This window comes from Carcharhinus amblyrhynchos, chromosome 5 (genome assembly GCF_965287045.1).
Source record: "Carcharhinus amblyrhynchos chromosome 5, sCarAmb.v2.hapA, whole genome shotgun sequence".
Lineage (NCBI taxonomy): Eukaryota > Metazoa > Chordata > Chondrichthyes > Carcharhiniformes > Carcharhinidae > Carcharhinus > Carcharhinus amblyrhynchos.
In genome coordinates, this window is record NC_137328.1 from 84234613 (window position 1) to 84262159 (window position 27547).

At 40.2% G+C, this 27547-nt stretch overlaps 1 protein-coding gene across 2 annotated transcripts in view; it reads right to left on the bottom strand.

Annotated features, from left to right (window-relative positions):
- Positions 1-5471: 5471 nt before the first annotated feature.
- Positions 5472-27547, bottom strand: part of slf1 (SMC5/6 complex localization factor 1) — a 66802-nt gene continuing 44726 nt past the window's right edge. For both annotated transcript variants that reach the window (XM_080189119.1, XM_080189118.1), the window contains exons 12-16: positions 27396-27543; positions 27013-27158; positions 26071-26240; positions 22295-22383; positions 5472-6502 (exon numbers count right to left, since the gene is read on the bottom strand). In XM_080189119.1, the coding sequence (XP_080045245.1) occupies positions 6024-6502; positions 22295-22383; positions 26071-26240; positions 27013-27158; positions 27396-27543 (1032 nt within the window). In that variant the 3' untranslated portion in view covers positions 5472-6023. The remainder of the gene's footprint in view (positions 6503-22294; positions 22384-26070; positions 26241-27012; positions 27159-27395; positions 27544-27547) is intronic.

Consider the following 27547-nt stretch of genomic DNA (forward strand, 5'->3'; position numbering starts at 1 on the left):
CTTAGTATTCATTGTTCTTAAATAATAAATTGGACAGCAACATCAAAACTCCATATAAGCAATTAAATACTGAAATCCAGAAGTTTGCTGTCCAGTTGTACCTGCTTCATCACAAAGTTGTTCTATAATGGTGTTTTTTTTAAGAGACCAGGCATTGAAGCTCATGCAAAAGCACAACACTGCACTGTTTTTATTGTGGGGTTATCTCAGTATTCATTGGCTTCTTACTGTATGAGAGATATTGCTAAAGGTAATGGTCTTTTGTTCAAAAACAATTCTTTTACATGCAGTTTACAAAGGTTAAATGAGACTAAAATATAAGTTGGAGCTACTTTCTGAGATGCTTCACACTCAATTCCTTTTAATGAGTGGCATCCCTGTGACATAGCTCCTGATGCACATGCTCAGTTTCTATCATTAGAGTTAACTCTTTAGTCTACATCTCCCTCTATATTTTTACCCTCATACTATTTGTTATAGCAGCTATATCATTAACGGAGATGAGCAGTGGGAGTTTAAAACCCGTGATCATAGCCTGGACTAGGGTATTGTATTTCCGGAGCACTGGTTTGAGTTATTGTAAGCCACGGATAAAGCCTGTTTCATTATTTCAATAAAGCATTGTTGTACTGGAGGACTGGCCTCGGTGAAGTTATTACATTGGTGACAAAGCTGAACAAGTGTTTTTCTAATCCTGGTAACCTACCATCAAACAGAAAGCAGTGTTTCCTTCCACGTAAGAGAAGCAGATGCCTTTATTTGGTAAATCCAAGCCTTATGACATAAATGGAGAAGATTGGGCTCAGTGGGGCAGCACGGTAGCACAGTGGTTAGCACTGCTGCTTCACAGCTCTAGGGTCCTGGGTTTGATTCCCGGCTTGGGCCACTGTCTGTATGGAGTTTGCACATTCTCCTTGTGTCTGTGTGGGTTTCCTCCAGGTGTTCTGGCTTCCTCCCACAGTCCAAAAATGTGTGGGTTAGGTTGATTGGCTATGCTAAAAAAAAAATTGCCCTTAGTGTCCTGAGATGTATGGATTAGTGGGTAAATACATAGGAATATGGGGTAGGGCCTGGATGGGATCGTGGTCTGTGCAGACTTGATGGGCCAAATGGCCTCTTTCTGTATTGTAGGGATTCTAAGTCTAAGTCTTCTAAGATACATAGGGTGCATGTGCTACTTATTCTAGGCAAATAATAGAGGGGGATGAAAAGCAGAAAATAATCTTACTCACAGCATGTGGGCCCCTGATGTTCAGCTAATTAAAAGCCCGGGTTATGCAGGTACCTCTGATTTGAAAACTTTAAATGAACCTTCAAATTTGGTTAAAACTGCAATGACTCAAAGCCTTCTGTCACACTCCAGGAATATTGCTTACCTAGGGTGTAGAGAAAGATCAAATTAATGCAAGGTAAATCCATTCAAAAGTCTGTCAGCAGCAGGGAAGAAGCTGTTCTTGAGTTGGTTGGTATGTGACCTCAGATTTTTGTACCTTTTTCCTGACAGAAGAAGGTGGGAGAGAGAAAGTCTGGGGTGCGTGGGGTCCTTAATTTGCTAGCTGCTTTACTGAGGTAGTGGGAAGTATAGACAGTCAGTGGATGGGAGGCTGGTTTTGTGTGATGGATTGGGCTACATTCACAATCTTTTGTAGTTCCTTGTGGCCTTGGGCAGAGCAGGAGCCATACCAAACTATGACATAATCAGAAAGAACCATTTCTATGCTACACCTGTAAAAGTTGGTGAGAGTTGTAGCTGACATGCTGAATTTCTTTAGTTTTCTAAGAAAGTAGCGGCATTGGTGGGCTTTCTTAAGTATAGAACATAGAACATTACAGTGCAGTACAGGCCCTTCTGCCCTCGATGTTGCACCGACCTGTGAAACCAAGCTAAAGCCCATTTAACCTACACTATTCCAATATCATCCATATGTTTGTCCAATGACCATTTAAATGCCCTTAATGTGGGTGAATCCACTACTGTTGCAGGCAGGGCATTCCACGCTCTTACTACTCTCTGAGTAAAGAACCTACTTCTGACATCTGTCTTATATCTATCACCCCTCAATTTAAAGCTAGATCCCCTCAATGTCGGCATGGGGGGGGACCAGGACAGGTTGTTCGTGATCACCTAAAAACTTGAAGCTCTCGACCCTTTTCACTTAGTCCCATTGAACGTGGTGCTTTTAAATAGTGTCCATCTTTTTTATTAGGTGCTTATAAATAAAATGACTCAAATACTGGACTGACATGTGGAAAAAGTCACACTTTCCTTTCTTGATACACAGAGCATGTGCTTGAAGCTGCCCAATATTGCTTCTAAATTATTCAAGCGCTTTTGTTTACTGCCTCTGCAATTAGAATATCATCCAAGTAACATTGTGCACTGGCCCCATCCCCTCGCCCACCCACCATAATCTTTGATCCCTTTAGCCTCAAGAGGTATTTCTAACTCCTCCTGAAAATGGTGTTTTGACCTTAACTGCAATCTTTGGTAGCAAAGTCCACAGGCTCACTGCTCTTTGGGTGAAGACATTTCTCATCTCGGTGTGAAATGGTTTAGCCTGTATCCTCAAACTATGAACCCTGGTTCTGGACTCCCCTACCATTGGGAACATCCTTCCTACATATATTCTGTCCAATCCAATTAGAATTTTATAGATTTCTGTGATGCTTCCAGGTTTCTATGAGATTCCCTTCATTCTCCTAAACTCCAGTGAATATAATCTTAAGCGACTCGATCTTTCCTCATACTTCGGGCCTGTCATTCTAGGAATCAGTCTAGTTAACTTGCACTGGACTTCATTCATACCAAGAACATCTTTCCTCAGATAAGGAGGCCAAAACTACACAGAATATTCCAGGTCTGGTCTTACCAAGGCCCTGATTAACTCCAGCAAGACATCCCTGGTCCTGTTAAATCCTTACGCTTTGAAGCCAACATACCATTTGTGTTCTTTACTGCGTGCTACACCTGCATGCTTACTTTCAGCACTGCTGTACAAGGACACCCAGGTCTTGTTGCCCATTCTCCTCTCAATCTATAGTCTTCTTGTTTTTGTTACTGAAGTGGATAACCTCACAATTACCACATTATGCTGCATCAGCCATGCACTTGCCCACACAACTTGTCCAAATCACAGAAGCATCTCTACATCCTCCTCACAGTTCTCCTTTTCACCTAGTTTAGTGTCATTTGCAAATTTGGAGATATTATAAATCATTTATACATCATGGATAGCCGCAGTACCGCATTAGTCAATACCTGCTTGGAAAAAGACCCATCTATTCCAACTCTTTGTTTCCTGTCTGTCAACCAGTTTTCTATTCATCCTAATACACTACCTCCAATCACATGCACTTTAATTTTACATGCTCACGGTGGAACTTTGTGCCCAAGTCCATTGTACGACACTTCATTAAATGCCTTATGAATATTCATATACAACACATCAACCAAACCCTCACCAACCCTATGTACCCTATCAGGAAAGTTAAATAAGATTTCCCTGTAACAAATCCAAGCTGGTTTTCCTTAATTCATCTGCATTTGCCCAAGGTATTATTAATTTTGTTAATGATCATTTCTTTCTTTGAAGCATCCTCACCACTGTGATTAAACCGACTTGTAACTTTACATTTGTTTTGAATAATTGTGTAACATTTTCAAACCTCTAGACTCAGGGTGAAACCAAGGAAGACTAGAAAAATTGTGACCAATGCCACCACAATTTCATGAATTCCCTCAAAATCCTTTATTACATCTCCTGCCATTCAGGAGATGTAATAAATGCTGCCTTTCAATACAGCACCCTATCCAATGCCTCCTCTATGTCAATTTTAAATCCTTCAAATGTCTGAACTACCTTCCCATTCACCAGGACCAGTACAGCATCTTTTTAATATTCCAGTCTCCATATGTAAATCTCTTTTTTGTTCCTTAAATCAGTACCATCTCTTTCACTATTTATATGCCTATGGACTTCATTACATAAGTTGCAAATTTCTTCTCATACTCTACTTCTACTTGCCTTTTCAATTCCCCTTGGAGCCACCTATATTCCATTATATTGCACACCCTAATCTATCATAAGCACACTTTTTGTTCTTCACCTTAGAAGGTTATCTCTTTTATCATCCAGGAAGCTTTAGATTTGTTTACCATCATTCCACTTCCTGAGAATACACCTTGTCCAAGCACAATCTATCCCTTCTCTTTAGGCAGCCCATTATTCAAGTACTGTTTTGCCTGCCAACCTTAGGTTTCAATTATTTTTGCAGAACCATCATCACCCATTGAAGATGGTTGTCACCTGGTTAATTACTGAATTGTTCCTTGGTTGCGTAAATCAGGCAGGGGTGGGGGGGTTGTCAAAGAAACTCCAGGTTAAGCAGCACTGGTAGCCTGCAACAAAGGAAGTCTAAGGAAGACAACTTTGTAACAAGATATGATTAAGGGCTATACTCGAGGCTCAAGATATTGAAAGCTGTAACTCGTGTTCATGACCGATCTGTACATTTCCTGACAATACAATTAAAAAGCCACAAATACAACATATTGGTGAGAACACTGGCTGGTGTGACCTGTTGATGTCCTTCCCACCAGTATTAATAATGACAGCTTAAACTAAGCTGCAAAATAGGCCAAGTGAATAATTCCACCCTTACAAGTCTAAAACATGATACATGTGTCACTGCTTCCTCAATGATCTCCCAAGAGCCAGATCCTTTCTAATTGCTACAAACCTTTCCTGAACATACTTTAGCAACTCTTGCCTTCCATCTTTATCTCAGTCTACGTTCAGATGATGAAAGTCCCTTATTCTTAATTCTTGCATCTCTAACTACCTAACAAATTTGATCGACATCTGTCTGACTGGTTGGTGGCCTACAGACTACACTGAGCAATTTACTTGCAGTAAAAAGTCTGACAACACCAGGTTTAAGTCCAACCGATTTATTTGATGGTAAACTCACTAGCTTTTGAGGTTATCCCCTTCGTCAGGTGCAATTTACATGCACCTTTTTTGTTCCATTGGCCCTTAACCAAATAGATTCTGTCCTTGGTCCGTGGGACAGCCTCTCTCTGCCGCATTCAATGCTCTCCTTAATCAATATTGCCACCCTCCTGCCTTTCCTAAACCATCTGGTTTCCATGAATATTTAACTCCCAGGCTTGCCCTTCTTTGAACCAGTTCTGTTATAACCACATAATGTTTCCACATGTGGAAGTTATGCCTATAAGTCACCAATCTTATTTTAAACTACACTCTATGCATTTACACACAAGCACAGTAACCCTAATTTAGAGATCACTATTTTGTCTTGTACTTTGAACTCACCTACTTACTATTTCCTCTTAATCTCCTCCTATTTAATATGGAACTACTGCCTTCTTGAGCACTGCCTAGTATTCTAATTTTACGCATCCCATCATTCTTTCAACTACTAAATGATGGAACCTATTCCCCTGTGAATTTAGAAACAAAATCTACAAGTTTATTAGTTTCAAAAACTGTTTTCAGATTCCATCTTTTGTACTTATAGGTGTAAAAGTTAGTATTTGAACAGAGCAATTTAATCAAAATATAAATGGAGTTACAACTGTGCAAAAAGACGCAGTAAAATAATTTAGAGCTCATTGCATGCACAAAATGGAAAACGTGACAAATTTAAGTATTTCCACGTAATCAAATTCAAAAGAAAATGTCAGTTCAGAACAATGTCAATGGTATGTTTGCTTTTTCAAAAAGCATATTTTACAAATATGGACACCAATAACAACCATATAATACATTTGGTACAGCTTTGTTGTGCTATGAATAATTAGCAAGAACAGAATCTCAAGATTATCCTGAAAATAATTCTTCTGCAAATTATACAGAATACAGGAATGGCAATTACAAACAATTTCAGTTTTCTCCTATGGGTAAACACTTCAATGATAGTTTCAATTTGCATTTATGGTAGTTCTGAGCAGCATTTTCACTTCAGAACAAGATGAGCAATTTATTGTTGCCATTGAGTGATTAAGAATTAATAAGCACTGATTCCACGTGCAGCAGGACCAACTGTGTGTGCGCTCCAAATACCAGAGATCTATTCCTCAGATTATCAAACACTTGCTGGATATACTTCGGAAGTTCCTTGTACGCTTTTAAATCTTCAGCATACTGCACCATCAGCTGGTCAGGAAAGGAATTTACCTGGTTATCAAACCTATTTTTATCTAAAACCTGAATAGTTAAAGATGAGTCATTCACAACATGGCAGATCAAGGGCAAATTATGATTTTCAATATAGTTCTTAAGGAGCATAGACCAAAGATAAGCACTGGGCTCAATTTCAGTAGGATTGATGTCTTTGTTCAAATTTCCAAATTGCCCCTCAGTAATCTCCTCCGATTGGACTTCAGCAACGGCACGAAGATCTTCCTTTACCTTTGGACAATCAATGTAATCTAGGGATGTTTTTCCTAGGTAGTCTTGATGTTGTAATAAAGCAGTTCCTGTAGGAACAATGACATATATTAATACTAATGACATTTGCACATGAGTGACTGAAACAGCTGTTCTCTTTTCACCTTGGGGCTCATCTATAACCACTTTAGGCAGTAACTAATGCTGACACAATTAACTTATATTCTGACTGCCTAGGGAAGTGTGCTGCTTTAAAATCAATTCAGTCTGCAGTAAATATCTATGTGAATCATCCACCATAAAAATACCATTAATACTTAGAATACAAGATATTTAAAATTACAAAATCTCAATATAGAATGAAGATTAATGCATTCAGTTTTTGATCGGGGAGGGGGAAGATTTGCATTTTATTTTGGATTTTTCATGACCACCGGACTTAGTTTCACAGCTAATGAAGCATTTTTGAAGTATTGCATGTGAAAGAACTATGGTCACCTTCATTTCAGTTAAATCAATTTTACTGCTACTATTCTGAAAATGTCCTACAATATTGTGAAAGATAATGAAAAAGTTTGCCACAGTAAGTCTCAAATTGTTGCTGCCTCAATTGAGGTTCTAATTTCCTGCATCTCAAAGCTTAAAAATGGATTACAATCTGCCATTCATATCAACTAGGAGCAGGAGTATGCCACTTTTACCACTCAATAAGATCATGGCTGTCCTCAACTCCACATTCCCAGCTATCCGCCAATAACCTGTGCTTCTCAGGAATCTACTTCAGCCTTAAAAACATTCGAAGACTCTGCTTCCACCACTTTTAAAATACTCATGACCCTCAGAAAACATTCTTTCCACAACCACCCTTTCAAGACTCCTCAGGGTCTTGTTTCAATCAATTTACCTCAGTCTAGTAAACCATCTCTGAATAGACCAATATTGTCCACAGTATTTGAGATGTGATCTCACCAGCATCCTATATAACAGGCTTTCTATATTTATATTCAATTCCCTCGCAAACAACAATAGCATTCTCTTACTTTTCGAATTACTTGTCGTACCTGTGTACTACCCTTTTGAGATTCAGGCAGTATCACATCCAGTTCCCCCAACCCCCTCCAAGTCTCTCTGCAATCGCTTACCATTTAGATCGTATGTTTCTCTTTTATTCTTCCTGCTAAAATGGACACTTTTACATTTTCCCACATTATACTCCATTTGCCAGATTTTTGCCCATTCACTTAACCTATATCGCTTTGTAGCATCTTTGTCTTTTTCAAGGATTTCGGTTAGCTCAGTTAGCTTAATGGTTGGTTTGAGATGCAGAGTGATGCCAACAGTATGAATTCAATTCCCATACTGGTTAAGGTTACTCTCAAATGCCCACCTTTTCAACCTTTCCCATAACCTGAGGGTCACCACACAGGCAAAAAAAAACCCCAGTCAGCTCTCCCCCTCAAAAAGGGGAGAACAGCTTATGGTCATCAGGGATGGCAATGTTGCTTTTTCCACAACTTACCTTCCTACCTATCTTTTTGTCACCAGCAAATTTAGCAACCATTCCTTTGGTCCCTTGAATCTAGTTATAATGTACAAGTTTAAAATAAAAAATATTGAACAAAGTGAAAGTAAAACTACATAAATAATGCAGGTCTGGTTTGAGAACTGTATCTATAAGCAGAATGAGCCAGCGACACTTCAGTTATGCCAATTATGTATGTGCCCTCAAATTAGAGCAAACCAATGTATACTCAAGAGACTGGGTGACATCAAAAAGGAAAATAATACGTCAGTTACATTTTAAGCACATGATGGCATTCTTTCGATCAACTGCCAAGTTTGAAAACAGTCCTGTAAGATCTTTAGTTTAAAAATTAACTTCACATCAGTTGCAGTATATTGAAATTTTTAGCAAAGACATGATTACCTTCATATGGTGGAGCACAAGCCAACAAATTGCACTGACACCAGCTTGGTTTCTGTTATGCTGCTTAGTTTGTGTGTCTGCAAAGCCAAAATTGCTTTGCAGTGATGCAAAACTCAGTATGAATAACCTGCAAATTTGGCTAAGATGAAAGTGAAATTTACAAGGTTGGAACTCAACTCAAGTCCAGAAAAATTCAAGAGAAGTCCAGGAACAAAATTAAGTCCAGACATGTGAAACCCAGCATTCAAAGCTTCACACAGTCCAAGGCAACTATGTAATTTAATAAATTTACCGATCAATCTTTGTGGAATTTTTCACATCAGTCATATGAATCTTAAAGCAAAGCAACATCAAATGCTTGTTTCCTGCAACACAGTTATATTAGCCCCTGAAAAACTCAGTGAAATAGGCATATTTATGCAAGTGTAAAAACTATTTGATTTCATAAATTTCTAGTATTTTATTTTGTCTATACAATATACTAGCTTTTTTGCATTCATGCAAAGCGATTTGTTCTGACTCAGTGGCAGTTTAATGACAAATGGAATGGCCAATGAAGAGAGCACCATTCATGTTATTTATAATTTATAGCGTAAATTATACACAGAATCCAAATTCCTTTTAAATCTAACAGGCATTAAAGTTGTTTTCTAGTGAGCAATTTAGTTTCTTGAATTCAATTACTATTTCTGGAAATTCATACCTCTTCTAAATCTAGCCTTAATCTTCAAACATGGCTGCTATTCTGCTTAGATAATTTATACATTCTCAAAAAGGGAGGAGCTGGTTGTGTAGTCTGTCTATGTCTGAACAGCCTCAAGAATGTGTTTTTGACAGTGAGTGTACCCAATAACTTCATGTCAGCTTCCAGAGATGGGACAGCTTGCATAACAAGCAATGAAGCAATCCAACCATGGAACAAGTTTTTGTTTAAATTGAATCTTATGTTCTTATGAATCACAGGATGAAGTCATCACTGGCTCTGCCAGCATTTAATATTGCTCATCTCTAATTGCCCTAGAACTGAGTGGCATTTAAGAGTTAACTGTGTTGCTGTGGGTCTGGAATCACATGTTGGCCAGAGTAGATAAGGATGTCAGATTTCCTTCCCTAAAAAGATATTAGTGAACCAGGTGACAATCAACAATGGTTGCATTGTCATCCTTAGACTTTAAATTTCAGATTTTTACTGAATTCAAATCTGGGTCCCCAGAGTCACTAGGTTTAGTCCAGTGACAATAACACTGCCACCCTGGCAAATGTTCTTTTACTTTTGATAATATATAAGTTTTATTTGCCATAAAGTGAGACCAGTGGTAAACTTAATTGAACCTCCTTTTCAAAATCCTGCCTTCTCTTTATCCTTAGTTTAGATCAGCAAAACTCAAAGACCACAGGAATTCACGACACGTTGCTTTACAAAGCAATCTCTCATTAAATAATGAGAGGCTTTCCCCTTCAAATTAGGGCAACACCTCCTCAAAACGTATGGGGAAATCTTCTGTCCTGAAGCAATGCTGTCTATTTGCTTGGTTATTTGCATAAAAATATATTATTGCTCATTATTAATTTCTTCAGTATTCTGATTATTGAAGGTGACTGACAATACTGAGCACCCTTCTTGAACATCCCAGTGTCCAATCCTCCTCAGGTGTTTCATAAAATATTCTCCATTGTAGTCATTTACTGATTATTCAACATGCCACATTTAACTTGGAGATGCTCCAGGAAAATGAAGTGCAAATATCTTAGTTTTAATCTGGCTAGCATAAAATCAGATCACAGCCAACAGTGCCACATTGGATACCTTAGTGTGAAATCAGTGGAATGCCTTGGGAGGACAGGGGAGCAGAGACTCAAAGAGGGAGAATGGAGAGTAGAGAGAAGATTCCACGAGGTTGAAAACAAAGCTTTTACCTTTTGTTAGGGTTTTTGAAAGGATGTAAAAATGCTTGTCATTTAAAAAAAAATTCTGAAGTAACACAATTGAATTAGAAATAATAGCAGTGCACTCCTCCATTACTATTTTCAACAACTTATTTAAAATCCTAAAAGAGAATAAAGAATTTAGCAAAATTTTGTTGCTATTTCTAACATAGAGAAACAAGCAGCTTGAAATGTACAAGCCCATAGTGCAAATGCATTAAAAACTGAGTAAACAGATCTAGTCCTTGTCATGATATTGTCAATAATTAGAGTGTAAAAGATACAGATAATACTATTTGCACTTTGTATAATTGCCAGCAGAATTTGATGAATACAAACACCAGTTGATCCCATCCCATGAGGCAGCAAAAACAACCACTGCCTTTTTTTAATGGTCTGGAAAATACACATCTGTCACCATTTCCCATTGAGAAGCAGGACTTGATAAAATATTGGCATTCATGATGGGGACCAATTGGAATGAGGCTAGGTACTGGTTTAATATGTCAATTGGCTTGCTTTACAGATAAATAAAACACCTGCAAAATTACAGAACCTCTTATGCCTAAAGGATAAATGCATAATACTATGAATGGATGGTTGAGCAAAGGAATTCAGATGATCAGCTTGATGCAATATACCAAATCCAAAACAGCCAACAGGGGGCATGAGAGGACCTTAGATTGAAGAACTGCTTAAAATCAAATTTTTGCAGCATTATCACTGTAGCTGGAGGTTTTAATAAAGGCAAGTGTTACTAGGTCAGGGAGACATCAAGGCAACTGCACACATAGGTGAAGGGACTTACTACAGTGCATTTTCCTAGAGGGGAAATAAACACCATAATATGCCAATGTACCTTCAAATATCATATGGCAACTGTATTTTACAGATGGATCGGCTTGAAGCTTTCTACCTGCAAGCTCAGTGTCAGGTGTTGCTGGGAGTATAATGCAGGGCTGGTATCGCACTCTTACAGATACGAAGATCAAACTTGTGTAGTTGGACTGAATGTGAAACAAATCTAGGAAAAAATTCCTTAACCAATATAGATTACAGAAAAATCTTATTTATACTTTGCAATGATTTAATTGTGAATGTTACAAATGTTGGAACAGAATTTCTGTATTTAATGGAAGTTTCAATTAATTTGACTTTTCCTTCTTAGAAACATTATTTTCTACAAAGCAAGTCTTCTGAAATCTCACTTGAACCACACTGCCCTTAGTGAAGTTTGTCACATGCTTACTGTATTTCCCACTCGTGTTGAGTTGCATCAAGTACAAAAAAAATTAAGCTATTGTAAATGTCCAGCATTTACTTTCAGAAAATTGTTCACAGTCATATAATTTCACTCAACTTCTCATGATTACCATAGCAGCAGCTTCTCTCTGCAGAGTCACTGAGCTGGAGGCACATCGGTGATCTAGTCTCCAGTTCAGACCATCACTGCACTAGACCAGACTGTTGGGAAATGTTGGAATGCAACTTTTCTTCTTCTCCAATTTCTTTATTTTCTCTAGGAACAAATCTTCAGGCTGTGCTTTGCAGTTCCAGTCAACCAGACCAGCTCGTTCTTGCCCCACTGACGTCAGCTCTCCACCAGTTAATTAATTTCTCCCTCACTTAGACTTCACCTTTCAACTTACTGTTCTCTATACTAGTGCTATGTCTCTCCCACAGTATTCCTGTCTAATATTCTCTCTTGGTTCCTACACTCAGCAGAGCTAATTTAAAGTCCTACCAAACAGTACAAGCAAATGGCCTGCAAGGAATTGAGTCCCAGCTCTACTCAGTTGCAATCCGACTTGTTTAGGTGCCACCTTCTCCAGAGCCTGTCCCAGTGTCCCAGGAAGCTTAAGGACACCTCACCCTTCCTACTCTCTTGCACCATCTTTCCAGCCATTTGCCTTATCATCATATTACTGAACCTTGGCATCAGAGAACCAATATATCACCCTGGAGTCATGTCTACAGTTTCAGAAACACCTGTCAGTTCTGCTAACTAATGAATTCCCTATCACTATTGATCTTCCCTTCTTTTTCCTCTCCTCCTGCACAGCAAGGCACCACAAACTTGGCTTGGACTGCACTCTTAAGGAAAGTGTTTGCACCAGTTTCCAAAACCGAAAATTGATGTGTGCGTGGGACTCTTTCACCATCTGCCAGGTTCTCCTGGACTGCTTAGCAATCAGATATTCCCTTTCTGCCTCTAAGACCTTAAGCTGTGGTGTGAGCACCTCTCTAAAGGTGTTATCCACGTAGCCCTTAGTCTTGTGAATAAACCACATTGACTCCACCTGCTGCTTGAGCTTTGAAACCTAGAACTAGAGTTTCTGCAGTTGACAGTACTTTTTGCACACATGAACACCCCCCAAAATATCCGACCTTGCCTCAAAAGTGGAAATGTTTGCTTACAAGATTATGGGTCTTCACTACAGGAGCATGGCTACAATTTTGCTTGAAACAACCATCAGTTAAAAACTTCCACTGTTTATAGTGACCAGGAGAGAATTCATCAGGCCTCCAACATTTGAACTATCATCTTAAAGGCTGTGTAAATAATCTTTTCACTGTGTTAGTAATCTAAGTTTCAAATTTATTCTTTCACAAGCTGTGGCTGCGTTAAGCCAGCAATTTTTCCTATCCCTGATTGCCCTCAAGAGGGCGAGTGTAAACCACTGCAGGCCATGTGATGTAGTTACACCTTTAGAAATGATCATGCGTGCGAGTGACTGCATCTCACATTTACATTTCAGGTATTGAGGATAAAAACCCTTTATCCCTTCTTGACTTAGACTTACAAGAAAGCTGTCTGTGCCTGTTCTTTAAAGACATACACTAAGAGGAGTTAAAACATTTTTTTGTTGCGGGTTAGCCATGAGATGAGAAAAGGGGAAGTTATCCTACGTTTCTCCCTATCCCCAATACTACAACAACATTTTGAAACTGAAATGTTCAACAGTTCTGTCAAAGGTTAAATGGCAAACTGCAGGTAGCATGGCACATGATAATACATTAAATTGTCTTGACAGGCTTGCAATTTTGCTTTGATTGACAATTTCCAATATGCACTAAATTCTTAATTCCATTAGAGACAGTACAGCAGTTAATTGCATTTGGACCCTATTGCAAGGACACTGGGGTACAGGAATAAAATTTTACAAGGCTTTGGTGAGATCACATCTGGAACATGTGTCTCCATATTTAGGGGAAGGATATACATGCAGTGGAGGCCGTTTACAAAATTGATACCTAGTATGAGGGGGCTGTTCTGTGATGACAAGCTACTTGATAGGTAGATACTGAGAAGGATTTTCCACTATCTGTGGTGGCTGTCATGGCAAATGGCAGCAGAAAATTTCATGAAGTATATTTCCAAATGAGGAGAGAAGCACAACTGAGGCATGTTAGAAGACTTTCAATGACAATGGAAGGGATCAGGAGAGTGAAATAATGAAGCTCATTCATGCAAGACCAATTGTGAATAATGGCACTAAATTTTATTTATCAGCGTCAAAGGAGGCTTACATTAACACTGCAATAAAGTTACTTGAAAATGTCCTGGTCATCACACTCCGGCACCTAATCGGCTACACCGAGAGAATTTAGCATGGCCAAGGACCTAACCAGCACGTCTTTTGGACCATGGGAGGAAACTGGAGTACCCAGAGGAAATCCACGCAGACACGGGGAAAACTTGCAGACCCCCCACAGACAGTGATCCAAGCCGGGTATCAAACCTGGGTCCCTGGCACAGTGAGGGGGTAGTGCTAACCATTGTGCCAACATGCTGCCAATCGATCTTATTACATTAATGCCTTGTTCCTAGCGTGTAGAGCAATAATGAGGCCAGGATCATTTGAACAAGTGGTCAAGCTAAAGGTGTGTATTAAAAGCAGAGCTCAAAATTTTGGCACTGACAGGTTTACAGACAAGAAGTCTCAGATGCCCTCAAATAATGTCAGTTCCTCACTACATGAGTCTTACAGTACAGAAACAGACTCTTTGGCCGACTATGTCTATACTGACCATCAAAAACCAATCATACGAATCACAAATACTAGCAGTTGGGTTCATAGCATACTATGCCGTGGCAATTTAAGTGCTCATCCAGATGCTTCTTGAGTGTATCTGCCTCCACCATCCTTCAGGCAGCATGTTCCATATTTCCACCACCCTCTGGGTGAACAAAAAAAAATGTTCCTTTTAGAAATCCCCTTCACACCACTTACTCCTCAGCCTAAAGCTATGCTCTCTGGTCTTACACACATCTGCCATGGGAAAAAGATTCTTATGAGCCCTCATTGGATTTCAAACAGTGCAGGATCCTGGCACCTCCATGAAAGCAGCATATCCAAGTGGCTGGCTAAAGTAACCGCAGTCAGTCATTTAAAAGGAGGTGGCAGGGTGGAGAGGAGCACATCGAAATGTACCCTGTGCTACCCAGGATCTCTTGTGCTGAATAGGCGCCGACCCTGGAATTAAGCCCTTGAACCTAGTCACTCATTAGTCATCAATACATATAGGACCTTTGGACGCTCATGCTGACTCATGTCTTTTTCTTATTTGATGCTGCACAGAGGAGACCTTCAGGAATGTGGAAGGGGAATTTATTGCTGCCTATATAATCTCTTACAGGCAGGACAGAAAATTTGCAACAGCAGTGCCAGGCTCACCAAAAGGAGGAGCTTCACTACCATGAACAAGGGGCAGCAGGGCCCTCTCCTAATGCACAGGATTAGACTCACAGAAATATTGTGTGCAGGTGTACAGAATGTCCTTTCTGCAGATGAGCAAGTGCAAGTGATCAATGCCACTGCATATCCAGGACTCTGGTGGCTCACATCTGCCACATTCTACAGGAGTTGATGCCATGGAGACTGAGAGGACATCCATTGCCAGTGGCTCAAAGTTACTGTTGCTCTGAACTTCTACGAGTGGCTCTTCCCACGGATCCGCTGGATGTTCCTACCCATCTTATTTCAATCCAGGTCAGTACTTGCTCACTATTGTCTTGATCCTCTGAAGGAAGACAACAACTTAGGGGCATGTGCCCTTGCAGAGATTAGGTGTTATCTGGAGAAGGGTGTCCTGGCATCAGACTGTGCTGCCTCTTCAAAATCCCAGTTGCCATGGCAGGCTATTAAAGGCCAGAACTTTTCTGCAATCCTCAAGCTCCTTAAGAAGATCCAGCTCCAGCATCAGCACAATGCATTCTTTTTAACCTCGATAACGATAGGTCACATTTGGGCCAAGGCAGGTGAAGACATTCCACAGGTGTTAATCCATTTTGGGATCACTGTCACCCTCTTCTCAAATCACATTAACATACAGCACTTAGTTCAGGGTACTGGCCTGTGTTCAACCTCACCTTTTATGGATGTTGATCACCTGAGGACGGCAAAGTTCACATACTTGTTTGCCAAAAATTAAAATGCCTCTTTCTTTAATACAGACAATTTGCCCTCATACCGGACCTGGCAAGCTCTAAAATGCTAAAGACATCACAAACACCTTGAGGTCACACTTTGTTCATCAAAAAAAGGACATCTTTAAGCCTCACTACATCCTTGCTCCCATCTCAGTAGACATAGCTGAAGGGAACAAAAGCTACCAAATGTGCTTCTAGAGCATCTTCAAAGACTCCACTGACCAGACATTACCATTTGGATTCATCATTAGCATCCTCAGCAGGTAGTTTAGGTGAGGGGACACTATGCAGAACTTAGACCACAGCACTGTATCCCTTTTTTGCAATGAGGTCCTGTGGTTGCAATCCACATAAGTGCGATTTGACTGAAAATCCCCCTGCCCCTATGCCTTTTTTCGCAAAAGAAACAATTTTTGGAACATAGGCGTCACAGGCTGGCCAGCTTTTATTATCCATTCCCAATTGCCCCCAGGAAGGTAGTAGTGCACTGCCTTCTTGAAATGCTACAGTCCATATGCTGTGGATTGACCCACAATGCCATTAGGGAAGAATTCCAAGATTTTGCAAAGGAACAGCGATATGTCAGGATAGTGAGCAGCTTGGAGGGGAACTTGCTAGTGGTTCTGTTCCCATATATTTGCTGCTCTTGTCCTTCCAGATGGAAGTGGTCATGGCTTTGGAAGGTGTTGTCTAAAGGATCTTCGGTGAATTTCTGCCATGCAGCTTGTAGATAGTACACACTGCTGCCACTGTACATTGATGGTGGAGGGAATGCATGTACTGCCTTATCCTGGATGATGTCAAGCTGGAGTTTTGTGTGCTGCATCCATCCATTCAAGTGGGGAACATTCCACTATCCTCCTGACTTGTGCCTTGTAGGTGGTAAACAGGCTTTGGGGAAATCTGGAAGTGGGTTACTTGCCACAGTATTCCTAGCCTCTGATCTGTTCTTGTAGCTTGTGTTTACGTGGCGAGTACAGTTGTATTTCTGGTCAATGGTAACCCCAAGAATGCTGACAGTGGGAAAATTCAGTGATAGTGACACGTACATGGAGTTCCAGGTACATGACCATTTTCCGTGCATTAACTCATCCCTCTAGTTTGCAGGTCTGAGCACCAAGACAATAATTGAGGTGGAAAAGGCACTCACACTCATTAATGAACTGAGCAGACGTGCATTTGGTGAGTCAGCAACATGCAAACCAGACAAGAGATTGAGTATGGGCTCAGATATTGAAAATCCTGCCACAATATAGACCATATCTGGAGCTCCAGGATATACATCCCTTCTCCATCATTAACATATCTCTTGAACAATACAGCTTCACTAACTGCTGCTCCTCATCCCCATGGGTGTCCAAAGCCCCCAGCTGACTCCTTGAGAAGGGCAGCTGGACTAAGATCATGTAGGCCTGTTACCCTTTCCTCTTGCATAGCTATTGATGGATGCCACCAATGCCTCCACTGATGAAGTGCAGTTCCTGGTGCAGTGCCAGACCTATGCCCTGGAGCAAAGTCTCCATAGCAGCCTCAGCGCAATGGCATGCTATGCTATTATCTCAAACTAAACGTGCACCGACTCCATCATCCATTGAAATTGGAGGAGTGCAACTGACAACTCTTCCTGATGTTCTCGTGATTGTTATTGCAGCTCCCATCAACTGATTTATGCCAAGAGTCCAAACATGTTGCTGTTTGTAATATATATAAATGATTTGGAGGAAAATGTAACTGGATTGGTTAGTAAGTTTGCAGATGACACAAAGATTGGTGGATTTGAGAGGAATTGATAGGGTGGATTCTCAGAGGCTATTTCCCCGGGTTGAAATGGTTGCTACGAGAGGACACAGATTTAAGGTGCGGGGAGGCAAGTACAGAAGTGATGTTAGGGGTAAGTTTTTCACTCAGAGGGTGGTGAGTGAATGGAATCGGCTGCCGTCAGTGGTGGTGGAGGCGAACTCGCTGGGGTCTTTTAAAAGACTTCTGGATGAGTATATGGGATTTAATGGGATTGGGGGTTATAGATAGGTCTATGGATTGGTAGGTATTGATGTGATCGGCGCAACTCGTGGGCCGAAGGGCCTGTTTGTGCTGTAGCGTTCTATGTTCTATTTGCGGATAGTGATGAGGACCATCAGAGGATACAGATCAGTTGGAGACGACTTGGGTGGAGAGATGGCAGATGGAGTTTATTCTGGACAAGTGTGAGGTAATGCATTTTGGAAGGTTTAATACAGATAGGAAATATACAGTAAATGGCAGAACCCTTAAGAGTATTGATAGGCAAAGGGATCTGGGTACACAGGTCACTGAAAGTTGCAATGCAGGTGGAGAAGGTAGTCAAGGCATACGGCATGCTTGCCTTCATTAGCTGGGATATTGAGTTTAAAAATTGGCAAGTCATGTTGCCACTTTATAGAACCTTAGTTAGGCTGCACTTGGAATATAGTGTTTGATTCTGGTTGCCACACTACCAGAAGGATGTGGAGGCTTTGGAGAGGGTACAGAAAAGATTTACCAGGATGTTGCCTGGTATGGAAGGCCATGGAGGAGAGGTTGGAGAAACTTGGTTTGTTCTCACCGGAGTAACGGAAGTTGTGGGGCAACCTGATAGAAGTCTACAAGATTATGAGAGGCACGGACAGAGTAGATAATGAGAAGCTTCCCCCCTCCACCCCCCAAGGTGGAAGAGTCAATTACTAGGGGGCATAGGTTTAAAGGTGTAAGGGGCAAGGTTTTAAAGAAGATGTATGAGGCAGTTTTTTTTTAAACACAGTAGTGGGTGCCTAGAACTCGTTGCTGGGGGAGGTGGTGGATACAGTAGTAACTTCTAAGGGGCGTCTTGACAAGTAAATGAATAGGATGGGAATAGAAGGATATGATCTCCGGAAGGGTAGAGGGTTTTAGTTAAGTCAGGCAGCATAGTCGCTGTAGGCTTGGAAGGCCGAAGGGCCCGTTCCAGTGTTGTAATTTTCTGTTCTATGTGCAGTTTGGGTGAATTGGCCATGTTAAATTGCCCATTAGTGTCAGGGGATTTGCATGATAAATACATAGGGTTATGGGGATAGGGTCTGGGTGAGATTCTCTTTGGTGCAGATTCAATGGGCTGAATGGCTTTCTTCTGTGCTGTAGGCATTCTATGATTGAATGCAGCTGATAACGCTTCCTGATGTTCTCTGAATTGTCACTGCAGCTTCCAGCAACTGACTTATGACAATAGTTAGGCGGCTCATCATTTGACTCAGACTCAGCAGAATCCTGGTCCCTAGCAATCCTCTGAGTGTCTTGAATGTCCTTGCCACAGATTGCTTTAAACCAGAATCTGTGCTGTGCTCGCCAGATTGTGATCCAAAGTTGCTCAAGCACTAGTGTGTCTCAGCCTTGTGAAAGGTGTTGCAATGGGTCTTCTCTGGTGCTATCCTCTAGTCCCTCAGAGGTGTCCTTGCTGCTGAAGACAAGGGCATGGCACCTCTATGCCCTCAGGCACTTTCCATAAGTGCCTGTGAAATCAAAGTAGGGATAATTAGTGCATGGCTGGCAACTGAAAGACAACCATACACTCAATCTGGTTGTCTAAGGATTAAGCTGGCGATCTTCACCTGGTTGGGCACTGCCAACCTCACCAGTGCCACAGGCATGGTCCTGGTGCTCTCCAGACAATGCAATGGCATAATCCTCATCAGGAATGAGGGCCTTAACTTTGGCTACTTCACCCCCAGGCTGGGGTGCCTCCCTATTATATGAGAGTATATCATAGACAGAAAGAGTGTGAGCAACACGCATGCCAAGACAGGTGATAAATATGCTCATCTTGTATGGGTAGCGAGTGGAGTGGTACACAGGATCAGGACAAAAGCAGTTGAAGATGTCTGTCAGAAAGTTAGTGATTATGTTTGTTGAGCTGATGGGTATGAGATCCCTTCAGAGTATCATCCTGTGAATACCTGATGGACTGGTAAGAGAGAGTTGTCCGTAATGAGCTGGTTGATTTACTCTGGCGGAATGGATCTGGTCATTAACCTCTTTCTGCACTGGGTGGGGTACTCCTTCTGAACAATGATAGTGCTGACTGCCATTGCCAAGCTGGAGCGATGGCATTGGTGTACTTCCTCCAGTCATTCTGGTTGTAGATGACATCCTGGCAGGCCTCAAAGGATCCAGCAAGTAATGTAATGAAGTGTTACTTAATTTTGGAGCAGCAGGCTTCTTCCTTTGGGAGCCATTTCTTCCACAGAGCAGTCTTTGGCTGCAGGCAATGACAAAGCCACGCATGGCTGAGAATTAAATATGGTGCTTGAAAATGAAGGTTCACTGTGGCCATGGTAGGGTGGATGAATCAGAGGCATCCTGCCCACGATCCAAAATATTTTTTGCTTCTCCATAATTAATGAGGCACAAAGTGGGTAATACAGTCAGAAAATTCACTACTGCATCCAGTGGGAAAAATGCCGCTTCTCCCTCCTGCCAATGCACAATGGATATAAAAGAGTAGGTGGGAAAGTGAAGTTGAAGTCCAAGATCATCCATGGCCGTGCAGACTTGATGGGACATGGTCTACTCCTGCTCCTATTGTGTTCCTGACAGATCCGCTTTAAAACAGGTTTTTTAAAAATTAAATACTCATGACAATATTATAAACACAATGCAAATATGAGAAGCTGGGAAAAAAAAATCTGCAGAGAAATCGAGGGTGGGTTTTCTTTCTCATGAGGGAGACAGCTACCAAAAACTATTTATTATATCAGCTAGCATGACAGTCATGTTTTTCTAAGTTAGAAGTATAAGTATAATCAAGTGGTAATGGACTCACTATAGGCATGGTCTTTAATCATGTAGATCAAAACTAATCCTTCTTACTGCTTTAGACTTTAGAACCGCTAGTACAATAATTTGCATTTTGTTACTCTTCAAATGTGGCATTATCTGCTCCGGTATCCCAAATGGCTAACCTATTAATCCATGCTCAAAAGATTGAAGTTTTTCACTGTTTAAATCTGATTGGTCCGTCACTTTAGTAAACTATGCTAGGTGACCTAGATCAATGTCAAGTGAAATCAAAATAAGAAGAAATAGATGAAGCCCCATAAAATCTTTCAAAAAAAATTGGTAAAAATAATAATTGAGCTGTTCCATGAACAATTTTGTGTGTTGGCAATAAATGAGCAATAACTTCTAGATAAAAACAGAAAATGCTGGAAAAGCAAAACTAGTCCGGCAGCATCTGAGAGGAACAGAGTTAACATGGGGTCTGTATGGCTCTTCAGAGCTCAATAATTACAAAGATCTATTTAACAGTCTGCTTTAGAAGCATTTAAATTGTGGAGTTCATGGTTAAAACTGGCTTCTTGAAAATTAATTAGATATTTAGAATTAACAAGGGAAGAAATAAACTAAATTGAAGACGTGAGCAAGCATGCAAATAAATTTTTGTCCTCAGCCCCTTACTATGCTCCTGATACATCTATGACTGCATGGCCAAATTCTGCTCCAACTTCATTTTCAAGTTTGCTGATAACACCACTGCTGTGGGTCAGATGTCAAACAATGAGATGGGGTACAGGAAAGAGAGAGAACCTAGTGAAATGGTGTTATGACAATCTCTCCCTCCATATCAGTAAAATGAAGGAGCTAGTCATCGACCTCAGGAAACATAGTGGAAGACATAAGACATGCCCCTGTCTACATCAAGTGGGAAAAAGAAGTGGAGAGGTTGAGAGCTTCATTTCTAGCTATTCAGATCACCAACAATCCATCCTGGTCCTTCCATACCACTGCTAAGAAAGCTCACCAGAAGGCCAAGGAAATTCGGTGTGTCCACTACAACTCACCAATTTTTTACAGATGCACCATTGAAAGCATCCTATCCGAATGTATCATAACTTTGTGCGGCTCCTGCTCTGACCAAGACCACAAGAAACTACAAAGGGTCGTGAATGCAGCCCAGTCCATCATGCAAACCAATCTCCCATCCATTGACTCCGTCTATATTTCCTGCTTCCTCAGGAAAGCAACCAGCATAAATCAAGGACCCCACACACCCCAGATATACTCTTCCACCTTTTTCCGCTGGGAAAAAGACAAGAGTCTGAAAGCACGTAGCAACAGATTCAAGAACAACTTCCCCATCAGATTTTTGAATCGTCCTATTGTATATTAAGCTGATCTTTCTCTTTGCCCTGCCTGTAACTGCAACACTATCCTGCACCCTATCCTTTCCTTCTCCCTTAAGTACTCTATGAATGGTATGTTTTGACTGTAAAGCATGTGGGAAACAATACTTTTCACCTTATCCCAATAAATGTGACAAAAATAAATCAAATCAGATAAATCTATAAAATAAATATTTCTACCTTTGATTCCTCAGTGTACAGCAAATCTTTTTAGCTCAAAATGAGAACAGGAGCACTCAGGCTGTGGAGGAAGAGTATACACAGTGGGGCATTTGTCCTTAATTGTTGTCTATTGATCCCCTGCTACAAGTACAAGTACATATGGACAAGAACAGGATGAATTTGACCTGCATTACCCTAAAACCGAACACCTTGTTGATACTTTTCTTACAGCTGAATAATTTAATGTTGAACCAGTTTTTACCATTTAGGTTTCTTTTACTCGATCCAGTTTTGCTTTCCTTAGATTCCAGTGACGAATTCATCTTTGCCATTAATGGAACATTCTGCTCACTAGAAAAGGCAATAAAATCAACTGTTATAAATCTTTAATACATAAAGCGTCACAAAGCACGGCATTGCAACAAATACCAAGTGGCTACACTTTGAATAATGAAAATAAACTTTTACAGATGCACCATAGAAACAATTCTTTCTGGTTGTATCACAGCTTAATATGGCTCCTGTGCTATCCAAGACCGCAAGAAACTACAAAGGATTGTGAACAAAGCCAGTCCACCACCCAAACCAGCCTCCTATTGACACCATCTACATTTCCTGCTGCCTTGGAAAAGCAGCCAACATAATTAAGGACCCCATACACCCTGGACATAGGAGTTGGAAGAGACCGTCGGGAAAAAGATACAAAAGTCTGAAGACATGTACCAACTGATCAAGAACAGCTTCTTCCCTGCTGCCAGACTTTTGACCTGCCTTGCATTAAGTTGATCTTTTTCTACACCCTAGCTTATGACTATAACACTACATTCTGCACTCTTGCATTTCCTTCTATATGAACTGTATGCTTTGTCTGTATAGTGCACAAGAAACAATATTTTTTATTGTACACAATGTAACAATAAATCAAATCAAAATAGAATGAGTTCACAAAAAATAAACTATTAATAGTCCTGTGTGACGGATCCTACAATTTGAACAAACCATAGCAGTCACTGAGCAAAATACAATTTCAAATTAAAATCGCTGGCTGTTTGGACTGGTTGAAGAATGCAGTGACAAATTATATTGGGAAAATGTTGCATTGCATCAGTTGATGTAATGTAAAGATAGCAATTTTAAAAGTAGTGTTAGCATTAGCTGTAACTATTGTCTACTTAAAGTATGTGGATGGATGGGGTGGAAAAGGAGGAAGACAAATCTGAATAAAGTGTCACATTTTTCATGGAATACTACTTACCAGTTAAGGGAAGTATTGCTTTGTGATGATCATGTTTCTCGACTTCACATAGGATTAGCATTGATGGAAAAATGCACTGATATGAATGAAGCATTAAGCAAGCTTTCATAAGCACCAGGGGAAAATTTCTTATGAAATAATATTGATAAAATTAAAACTGCATGGTGTACTAACAGATCTTCCCTTGGTTACTTGCATTTAAGTCTAAGGATATACAGTTTCAGAGCACATGGATTAACATACCATGGCTATGATTCATGCCAGATTTTTTTTTTGGGTGGGGGGGGGGGGGGGGTGGGAGTGATGCAAGAGAATCAGGCAGAAACTTGTGCTTCTTAGCGTCAAGAAAAATTGTCCCCAATTTAGCTGGGGGATGGGGGGGGGGCGGTGCAAACATGGGAATCCTGTCTCCAGGTGGCACGTACATTAAACTCATTAATGAGTCACTTAACTCAAATTTAGCAGAATTTACTGGTGGCTCAGGGATTTAATGGGACTTGTACAGATCTCCTGAAGGCTGCCCAGTAAACCACGTCAGTTTAGCCAGCAGTTGCCAAGTGAGGTCTCTTGTTCAGAGCTACTGAGTACCCAGAATCATCGGAGGGGGGTGCCTGTGCTCTGATGGTAATGGTGGTGTTTGTGCGGGGGTGGGAGGTGCTGAAATCTTCTCTTCCTCTCGCAGGAAATCCCTTGTCCATGAACCCCACCCGACTGCCTCATTTGCCTTCAGGGACCCACTGGTAGTCTCTGGTTAAGGCTTCTGAGCATGATAAGAAGCAGCCACTGCTCCTGATGGCATTGTCGCAACGGAGAGCTGCTGACCTCCAACTGGCCTGCAGCTCTTAGAGATGGGGTTTCTGAAGCGCTGCTACAGATGTAATCCAGCGGAGGACTTGACACTGTCCAGGTGAGGAGGGAGTAAGGGAGAAAAAGAGACCTGCATCACTGGAACTTATCCACCCCACTTATTAACAGAAGCATTAACTTACAGGCAACTGTATAATAAAAATTGTTTTGATTAAAGATTCCTGGAGTTTCAGTATACAATTCCACACTTCAATTTTTTTGAAAGTAAAAACTGAAGCAGCCTGTTCTTTAATTTGAGGAAGGTGGGAAGCCATTTGTGAACCAGATTGGAAGTAAATATTGAGCCCCTAGCAATAATAAATAGCAGCAAGTTAGGATATGACATAATTGATTTGAGCTCAATAATAGATTCTTGGAGTTTGGTAGCAGTGGGTTGGGATAAGCGTAGAAATACTGCCTCATTGAGATGTCCTGTTCCCAACTTGTCAAACACTTTTGTTGATAGATAATAGTGTATGCAATATTTTGTGAGTAGGGTTGAAACTTCCATTTGTGAGAACAGCATAAAATACAAATCAACATTGGAAAATTATCCAGAATGGAACAGCATGGGATGGAAACATCATTAGTTAGTATGGACAAGACTCTAGTAAACAGATTGTAGGGCATCAACAAGCAAATAAACAGATCATTTCTTTTTTTTTTAAAAAAAGGCCATCCATTGCAGTGCTCAGGGTTGTATCAAGCACACTGCAGCAGCCTCAAGAGTCAAATGTGATCTGCTGCTACTCTATGCATGTCAAGTTCCAATGTATCTAACCCAAGTGCAGCTCAGAAATCCGAATAGTGCTAACTGTTGCACAAGTGTGTGACACAAGATAGGGAAAATGCAGTTTTTTTTGTATTACTAGCAGACCCCTTATGGCACAGCACTTAGTCAGAGGCTATGTTATAAACTTTTGTGAAGGTGTTAGCTTACTTGTTTGAAAAAGCTACCACTTTGAAGGCTTTTGTAACAGCTAATGGAAGTATATTAACCAGTGGTGGAATTGTTAGAACTTGAAACACTTCAAGACCTAGATTAGATTTTCTGCACTTCAAGAATCCATGTTTGCACCAACCGTGTTTGCTTCTGATAGCTCATCATTTCTTGACTAATGCAAAATGAAATTGAAAATAAAAAGCAAATAAAATTTCCTATAATGATATCTCCAAATAAAACAGTTCATTGGAATTTAAAATATGATTTTTAATTTAATTTAGAAATGATTCATACTGAGAAAATAGACATATTGTCAAAGTTTTTTGTCCTGCACTCATTATAGCTTGCAAGAATTTTCCAACAGTAATGGGGAACAATTTATACTGCGTGAGGAGAGTGCTGATTGGTTGGCAGGTGAACTCTGGTTGGTGGAGGTATTCCCATGGAGAATGCAGCATGGAACAGTTAGCTGCCCAGCTTTGTCCAAATTCAAACTGGATAGGTCAACTGATTGGTCCTGAAGAATGAACCAGAGAATAATTGTTCTAAAACCTTTAGTTCCATTGAAAAAGGTGTGATGTGTAGACATGTTATTTTTGTTTGTAAAGGACAGAGCTTGAATGTGCGTGTGAACATTTGTGGTTTATAACATGCACCAGTTGAGCTATTCTGCAAGTCTGACTGTTATCCATTAAGCTCAATACTGGGTGAATAGTGCACTTTTTCCACAGTGTTGTTAAAATTTAACACAGAATAAAATCCATGTATTGCTAGAATAAGTCATGTTCATAAAATGACAAGCTATACAATTTTACGTGACAAATTCTTTTTGCTTTTGATGCCAAACTACTCAAAAGGAAAAAAAAGACTGACTTTCTGACACCGACAATTAGCTGGGAACAAAATATGGGTCACCAAAAGGTTATGAAACATTTCAGTCGAACAGCTTTCCTAGAAGTCACTTTAAAACAGTGATGTTGTAAGAATTACTCACGCTAGAATGGTCAACGCTTCCACATGCCTCTGCCTGTCACCAGTTAAATTAAGTGACGGCCTCAAAGGTTCAGGCCAAGGCCACTGTCCCATCTTCTTTCCCTTGGGGTCTTTCACCACCACTTTCCTACAACTTCCTAGCCTCCCCAGGGCTATTAAATATGAAGAGATCTATCAGGACAGGAAAATTCATTCAATGAGATATACAGTCCACTTGCCTCAGTGGGACTTGAATGGCATCTGCCCTAAAAGTCATTCACTAATGATCTAATGTAAGGTCACTTACCTAGAAGATACTTTATTCTTGTATGCCACCTCTGAATGCATATCTAACTTTGAGCATTTTAACTGCATAACTGCTGCTAAAGCACCACAACCCAGCATTTTTTCATACTTCAATTTCATTAATATCTTAGAAAATTAAAAGGCTAAGAAAATACTGCTTAAAATGCAATGCCAACTGATACAGCACAAACTGTACAAAAAGAAAATCACTTTTCAATTATACTTGGTTAAACAATGGCGTAATTAGGAGCTTGAAAAAGGAACTTCATAAATCAACCACTCTTCATAAGCATATTTACTATTTAAGGGCAAGGTGATACATCTCAAAGTCTAGATTAGTAAAGTCGAAATTTATCTTTCTATTCACTATGCAAATTCAGAAACATTCTATTATTCTTCTATCTTTGAATGAAGAGTTCGATACCAAAAGTTGCAAAATAACTGCACCCCTCTTTGACAAACAAGAGTAGCTACACAATAACCAGACAAAATAAGGAAGCCAGAGTTTTATATAAAAAAAACAGAATTTCTTCTAATATAGTTTCATATAATGGTTTTTGCAATTTTCACTCATAGGGGATGAGGATTGGAATACATAAATAAGGGAAGTTCAAATGCTTCAGCCACGCAATAGACTTTAGGCAAAATTAAGACTCACAATTTGGTGCAGCGAGAAAGATTTTTCAGAGATTTCAATGCCATTATTGTAACATATCTGTTTATAGATAGCATGTGCAGTGAACATTTGCAGCCAAGGTGATGGCATTAATTTAAACAACATCTCTATTTCCTCTTGATTGTAATCTGTAAGGAATTACAAGGATAAATTTCAATTATGTATATTATCCTCCAAACCAAGTCAATTAAAATATTTTACATCCTTATCTTTCAATATTTTACAGCTTGTCTTTCAAACTGTCAGTGCACAATTGTACTTTTCAATAGTAGTTTTCTTTTACTGAACCCATAAACTTAAATTTGCACAGATGAGAAAATACATGCATTTAGGGCTACAAAGCAACGATTAAAAGTTGTCTTCACCTTGACAACATATAGGAATGTAAAACTGTAAATCATCCCAAGCTCGGCCAGATAAGGATCTCCCACGTAGTCTATTTGCCAAAAGCCGATATTCCACAACTACTCCCAATATGCCATGCAAAGTGTAAGCTGTTTCACAGAAATCTCTCTGA